The 7,890-nt window shown below is 49.7% G+C and overlaps 1 protein-coding gene across 1 annotated transcript; it reads left to right on the forward strand.

Annotated features, from left to right (window-relative positions):
* Positions 1-7,367: 7,367 nt before the first annotated feature.
* Positions 7,368-7,559, forward strand: EI90DRAFT_2936039 (uncharacterized protein; the record flags this gene model as incomplete). The annotated part of the gene is made up of 1 exon (XM_039055151.1): positions 7,368-7,559. A coding segment is annotated over one exon (192 nt), but the record flags the coding sequence as incomplete, so codon positions are not given.
* Between the last annotated feature and the right edge of the window lie 331 nt (positions 7,560-7,890).

The following is a 7,890-nucleotide window of genomic DNA, read 5'->3' on the forward strand; positions in this document are numbered from 1 at the left end:
TGCCCCAATCACCAAGTTGGAAGTGTTGCACTCGAGTTTGAAGCAGCCTGTGTCAGTGGGGAAGGCAAGGATGGGGGTGGAGGTGACAGTGTCCTTGAGGGTGCAGAACATGCAGTCTTCGTCTGGTCCCCAAACCCATGCCTTTGTCTTACAGGTTAATGTGTGGAGGGGGCAGGCTGTCTCAGAGAAATCCTTGATGAACTGGCAATAGAAGTTGACAAACCCCAGGAAGGACTGTACCTCTTTGACCTTGGTCAGGGTTGGCCAGTTGAGGACTCCATGGATTTTCATGGGGTCCATTGCAACACTTCCCTTAGCAATGATGAGCCCAAGGTATTTGATCCAGGTCCGCTTGAACTTGCACTTCTCCAGCTTCAGGAAGAGCTTTCTCTTTCACACTGTTTCCAGAACCTTGCAGATGACCTTCCAGTGCTCTTCCAGGGTAGCGGTGAAGATCAGGATGTCATCCATGTAACAGATGACAACCTCCCAGTCAATGAAGTCTTGGAGTATGTTGTTCATCATGGTTTGGAAAGTTGCTGGGGAGTTTCACAGACCAAAGAACATGATGGTAGGCTCAAACAACCCTCGGTTGGTCGAGAACACTGCTTTCCATTTGTCACTGTCCTTAATGTGGACATTGTTGAATCCCCAGTGGAGGGCTAGCGCTGAGAAGGACTTGGCATTTCAGAGGCACAGAGGATGTTGTAGGAATTGCCCACATGCAGAGCCGGCTCAGATACCCGCTTCCATGGCTATAAAACCACTTCCATTCATGCGACCACTCGATAAGAATTTGGTATCTAAAAATAGTGCTAATTTGTACAATTCCGACGATATTAAGAACGTCCCAATCGGTGGAGATTTGACGGAGTTCCATGTTGGAGAAGTTAGGCACAGCAGGTCACGAGTATGTGCAGGCATGGGAATCTCAAGCAGCAACCCAGAATTCCAGCCTCACCCATTCCCACAGCGTCTAATAAATTGGTAAAAATGCTTATCGGCCGCGCAAGAGCCACCTCCGGCTACATTTCCAATTTACGCTCTTAATTCCGCAAATCCATTGAGATATCGCTTATTTCCTTTTATTTTCATATTTTGCCATCATTTCAGATATTGATTGATATTCTTTTATTGTTACTGTTACCCTTTTTATTATTTCGCCTAATAAGGTATGCAGGTGCCATATGGCATCAATATTTCCCATCTATTATTTCTAAAAATAATTATTTCTTATAATCCTGTACATACTGGATTTTTGGAAAAAAAAAAGTTCCCCCCTCCCCCATTTTCTCTAAGGTGCTAGGACGCGCTAGAGAGGGTGTGAGTGTGTGGAATTCCAACAGTAGGAATAAGGGCAGTGATCTAGCTCACAATGAGTGAGTAGTGGACACTGAGCCCGGACCTTGTGGAAATCCTGGAGAACCCACCACGGAGTTTAAGGATCGAGCATAGCAAAGTTCAGTCAAGAAAGTAGGATTTTGGAGAGTTTGGCCCCACAAGCTTAGTTGGCATAGAGAGCCGTGAGCCCTCTTTCATTTCTGGTGGTCCTTACAGGGGGACACTCTCACATCATTGAACATTTCATCAAGTTTTTCACACATCGTTGGAGTTTCTCAGGTCTCAGTTGGATCTTAGGGACACTGGGTTTGGGGTTATCAGTTCAGATGAAAGAGATCATGGTTGTTTGAGAGGGAATTTCATTGCGCAAGTTTAGAGAAGGGTACATTGGGTAACTAATGGCACACATCGTTGAGCCGTTTGGTTTCCAAGCTGAGGAACATGCTCCTCAGCACGAGTTCAATGGGGTTGAAGAGGGGTATGAGTACAAAGAGCAGGAAGGGGTTCCGGAAGATGAGGGTGAGTTGGATGGAGCTCCTCAGAACGTAGCTGGAGTCATGGCCACGACTGTTCACATGATGGTTACGTGCATGCCAGGACCAAGGAGTAGAGAGGCCCTGAAGTTCAAGGGGAAGAAGGTGAAAAAGTTTTTGTATGAATTCAAGTTGCAAGCAAGGAGTGTGTGCCTATCGGAAGTGCAAAAGTGCAAGTATATTGTCTCATACTGCATGGAACAGGAGGCAAAGTTTATTAGAACACTTACTTCGTTTAAGTTGAAGCTTTGGAGGTCTCTTCTCATTCCTACATGTACAGGGCTTTTAAACACATGGAATGGCAATAATGTGGAAAAACAAATGAAAAGAAAATATAAAACGAAAGATTGTTGTTATGGGCACCATGTGGACCATTAAGTACGGCCGATAAGTCCAATGGCCAACATGGAAGTTCAATACAGGAGTGATAAGTGGGCCATATCTGCTAATAATTGCTGTCCTCCACCAATTTCCACCATCACACCACACTCATTCATCTCTTCCTACCTGTAGCATCCCTTCCCGACCTCTCCATTCGATTCCCCAAGTTCGTAGCTTTCTCCCAATACCAAATTTGTCCCAAATGGTTCAGATTTGACCAAGTGGTGGGTGTGAGAATTGTGAAATTGGCCCATGTGCAGAATTAGACGTCCCAGAAAGTGTCTGTGAGAGTCCCCATGTCAATTGGATCTTCATACGCATCCTTTGTGATTTTTCTGAATTTTTCTGAGCACTCCAGAGTGCATTTTGGTTGTTTGTTTACTTCAGTATGGCTTGTGATTACCATTTTGGGCCAAAAACCAGTTTCGTGATCTCCTGAAGTACGGATCTTGGCTCCACCACATGGGACTTTCAACACCACCACTCTCACATGCCTTTTGACATTGTGCAGAACCTTGCAGTAAGATGAGAAATTGTCACCACCATTGTTCCACAACAGCTGAGTCGATCTGGATGAAATTCAGGGAATCCATGTTTATGATTTTTCTCTATTTTTGAGCCCTCTTGGTGGCCAGTAGCGCCAAGCATAGTTTTTGGGCTGGACCAATTCAGTACCAGTGTGTTATGCACAATTGTACTCTGTTATAAAATGAAATAAAATGTTTTTATTGTTAGAATGGGCGGACTCGGACGACTCCGGAATGGAATCGGAGACTTAGCGTGGAAGGACCTCGGCCTCAGCGACTCAGGCGGAGCGCTGTGCCATTGCTGGTTGTCCTAGGGGTCCCTAATTTCGGATCTAGCAGAGGGAAAGTCTCTTGGGGGGAATTCATGTCGATTTCGGACTGAAAACAAGACGAGTATATGTACAAGTGCCGATATATATAAGGAAGGGGCAAAAGCACAAGGAGAACAAAGGGTGACCGAATCGGAACGAAGACGTCCGAACGGGAACAAAGGGTAGAGGGAGTGGAGCGGTACTGAAGGTCATAGGGCAAGACCTGTGATACGTCTGAAAGGAGGTAGAGAGGGCGAGGCCCAGAGGGGCAGGAGGATGAGGGGAAGTGGGGGTGATGACTAACTGGCTAGAATAGAAAGAAGCAGTAGTCCAAATAGGGATGAGGGGAAATTGCGAGAAATACATTACAAACGGCAAGAGTGCCGGAGGCGGTCCGCGAAGCTCAGGGGTTGCGGAGCTTACGGAGGTTACGGAGGCGGGGTTGGAAGTCCGAGGAATATTGGCAACGGTGTTTACGTAGTATGAGGTCACCAATGCAATGGACTAAGACCGAGGTGGAGTCAAAGTCCGAGGTAGGGACTATGACAGAGGCTCGGAGTAAGGTACGAGCGGTGTCCGAGTGCGAAGTACGGAACAGCGGTGGAAGGTCGTAACTTGGCGGAAGGGTGGCGGAGGAGTAACGGAGGGAGGAGAGAGGGGACAGGTAAGGGGAGAAGGAGTGGCGGAAAGGAGAGTAGTCAGGTCCAAAGGTGAGGATCGGAGCGGATGGGGGAAGCGTAGGGGGATGATGGGAGGGTGGAGGTTTGTGAAGGGGGAGCGGGGTAGTAAGAAGGGTGGCGAGTGGGGCGATGTTCGGTCCGAGATGAGTATCGGAGTGGACGGAGATCGGGTCGGAGAGGTAAGGGGAGGGGTGTGTTGCCAAGACCGAAAGTGAGTATCGGAACGGCAACGGTAAGTTATGACTCCGGAGGTGAAGAGGGTGGAGGTCCGGAAGTCAGGTCAGGGTCGGGTATGCATGGATATGACAGCAACCTAGTGCGCGCGCGTGCAGCATACACCCTCAGGATCCCCCACGGGGACACCCAGGTGACTTCGGCTGTATGCGGGGTGACGTGGCGGACCTCATGTGACCCAAGCTGCATGTATATAAACACACCTGGGGTGGGAACCGAAGAAGTAACCTTCTTCTCAACATTCCCACTTCAGGTAAGTAGCATAGTTCTCCTTTTAATAATAACTCAACATTCCCACTTCAGTCTAAGTGGCCAGGGATCGCCATCCCACATCGGGGCTGTGTCAGGAACGTGCCAGAAGCGTATCTGGGTGACCCGTGAGGTGTGCGAAGTCGTCCGGGCTCGTAAGGTCGGAGGGGCGGGACTTTAGCTTCAGCGACTCAGGTGGAGCGCTGCGCTTCGTTCTTACATTGGTGTCCCAATTTCAGACAGAAGCCTTACGATGAGGATAACAGTTTAGAGGGGGAATCCAAGTCGATATACGAACTAAGGTACATCCGGTGTAACCTACATGTGTTATAAACACAAGTAACTAAATGAGACCGGCCCGGAAGGAGTGGCGGATCAAGCATGATATTAATGAATGAAGAAAGGAACAAATAATCAATATCGGCAAACTTGGTCAACAAAAGGCAAGCAAGGAACAATAGGAGGAACAATAGTCTGCAAGCGGACAAAAGAGAAAAGGCCATCCGGCTGTCTAGCAAGCCATCTGGCTGGGGGTGGACAACAATGGAGCAGGCAACCTAGGTTGGTAGGTACACGTGCGAGGGAGGAAGTGTGGATGAGGGTGATGGGTGGACAGATGGGTGGACGGATGATGATGATAGCGGGAGGGACGGACCAAGTGGCACTAGGGCACATAGAGGGAAGTGACGGATATGTTGGGTCATGACAGGCTGCCAGTACACACGCCTGATCCACCCCCCGTGAGGTCCTCAGCACCGGACACTATGCCCGGACCGCCTCGACCCCGGACGCGACCCTGACACTTCCAGACGAGCACACAACACCTATGCTCCTGACCCTGGACCTCTGCTCTGGAATCCCATTCGCGTCTCCATCTCCAGAACTTCTGGTCTTAGCTCCGACCTTGGACTTTGACCCCACCTCCACTTATACCCATTGTATTGGTTAGCTCATTCCATTTAATTACGTTTGCCAATATTCTGGAGTTTAACTTCCGAGTTTGGACTTTCCAGACTTACCTTGGACCTTGCAACTATTGCATTGTCCCATTTAATTCCGCTATACTCCCTCATTCTTATTTGGGCTGCTGTTTCCTTTCTATTCAGTCAGCTGGCCATTCCCACTCCCATCCTCCTTCCTTCCTCTTTGGGCCTTGGCCCTTCACTCCTCCTTTGGGAAACACCATTGAGTCAAACCCTTGACCCTCGGTGTTGTTCCTCCTTCCAGCTCCCTTTGTCTGCTTTTGGAGTACCCTTGCTCCTTTTGATTCCGGACCCCTCCTTATATACAATGTACACAGTAACTTGTAACCTCAGTCTGAAATCGACTTGATTTCCCCCCAAGAGACTTCCCCTCTGCTAGATCCGAAATTAGGGACCCCCAGGACAACCAGCAATGGCACAGCACTCTGCATGAGTCGCTGAGGCCAACGTCCTTCCATGCTAAGTCTCTGATTCCACTCCGGAGTTGTCCAAATCCGCTCGATCTAACAGAGAGAGAGAAAGAAGAAAGGAGGAAAGGGGAAAAGGAGAAAAGGAGAAAGGTGTGGAGCAGGGTGCAGCGGAGCAGGGTCAGGTGGGGCATGCCCTGACAGAAATTCACTTTGACTCAACACTCATATTTCACATACAAGCTGGAAGCACTGGGAGTGTTGGAAGCTCTGACCAAATGGTTGGACGAGCTCTCAGGAGGGCACAAATTTACGATTGTGACCGATCATAAAGTGCTTACTTACTTTAAGAGTAAGCAGCACACATCTGGCTGCCACATACGGTGGCAGGACTTCTTTTATGGTTTTGATTGTGACAGTCAAAGGCCATAAAAACAAAGTGGCTGATGCCCTCAGCTGCCATTATGAGTCCTCATCAGATGAGGGAGGACTTACACTACGATGACTTCATCTCTGCGGATATCTGCATTGACAAATCTGGTGATGACCTACCCATTAGCTGTGTCATATCCATCCCCGGCCATCGACTTCCGGTCTCTCCGATCCCTCCGTTCTAACTCCGCTCCTCCCTCACCAACCTCGGAGCCCCCGTATTCCACAAACCTCTCGGTACCCCTTGATGGTCACCACCCCCTCATTTCAATTTATTACCTACGCCTCCCTAAGTATGGAGCCCCGAAGACTTCCGGACAGCTCCGACGTCCGCTAGCGCACTCCCGCCTCCGCTGGGCAATACACTCGCCTGCCCTGCAGAGCCCACCTTCAGGCCTATCCCTCCTTTCCGTTTCTGGGTTATCGCCTGCCTTTCCGCTAACCCCGTGAACCGACTCGTCGGTAATATTCAGTCGGCTAATGGTTAAACCCCGTTAGCTCTGCTCCGTCGGCTCCGCCAATTGCGGAACCGTCCCCGCTGTAACCATATATATATCCCACTTGTACATAGGTTACGCCCCAGTAGAAAAATCAACTAGAGTTACCCCCCTAGGTTCTAATTGCCAGTCAGTAAGTTAGGGCACGGACGTGTCACTAGGCACAGCGCTCTTGGCAGAAGTCGCTGAGGCCGAAGCCCTCCGTTACGGAGACATTCCTTCATCTCGAGTCTGGTCTCTGACAAGCTGGGTAGAAGAGGCAGAGGAAATGTTTCACTTCCACCACCTCAACGTTAAGACAATTTCACTTGCTGTTGCAAACCTGAATGCAGTAGTTGATTGCAACACTGAGGCCATGATCATGGAAGATGATGACACCCGTTTAGGGAGGAGCAAGCTCATGCTTGCTGAGGTAGTAACTCCTGAGGAGAACCTGAGGAGTATAGTTGAGGAAGGGGGTTTCTTCAATGCAGTGAAACCAGGTATGCCAAGCATGCAACTTGGCTTGGGGTCCTTGAAAATCCTGCCTGATTCCCAAAATTTAGGGTCATTGGGGGCCTTATCTACAGATTGAACAACTTGGGCAGGCCCCATCTGGTTCTCCTGGACATTGTTCAACAAGGGGAGAAGGAGACTGGAATTGCCATACAACACACCGACAAAATCCTAGGTCACTTGAGATTTCATAAGACAATTGATTACATACATCACTACTACTGGTGGTCAACAATGGTCTGCAACATGGGGAAATTTGTCTCCTGATGTGGAACATGTCAAGCCACCAAGTGACAAACTCAGCATAAGCCAGGGCTATTGCACCAGCTACCTATTCCAGAGACCCCTTGGTCTTCCATATCAATGGACTTTGTTGGTCCATTCCCCATGAGTATGGGGTTGTCAGGGACGCATCCGGGGTGGAGGGGGCCCGGATGTAGCGCCCGGCAGAGGGACCCTCTTGGGGAGCAAAGCGGGCACGTGTACTGACAGGCCCAATCTGGGACTGTAGTCCCTGGTGTCATATCCATCCCCGGCCATTGACTTCCGGTCCCTCCAATCCCTCCGTTCTAAATCCGCTCCTCCCTCACCAACCTCGGAGCCCCCATATTCCGCAAACCTCTCGGTACCCCTCGATGGTCACCACCCCCTCATTTCAATTTATTACCTACGCCTCCCTAAGTACGGAGCCCTGAAGACTTCCGGACAGCTCTGACGTCCACTAGCACACCCCCGCCTCCGCTGGGCAATACACTCACCTGCCCTGCAGAGCCCACCTTCGGGCCTATCCCTCCTTTCCGTTTCTGGGTTAACGCCTGCC

The sequence above is a fragment of the Cantharellus anzutake genome (genome assembly GCF_015039405.1).
Source record: "Cantharellus anzutake strain C23 chromosome Unknown EI90scaffold_66, whole genome shotgun sequence".
NCBI classification, from domain to species: Eukaryota; Fungi; Basidiomycota; class Agaricomycetes; order Cantharellales; family Hydnaceae; genus Cantharellus; species Cantharellus anzutake.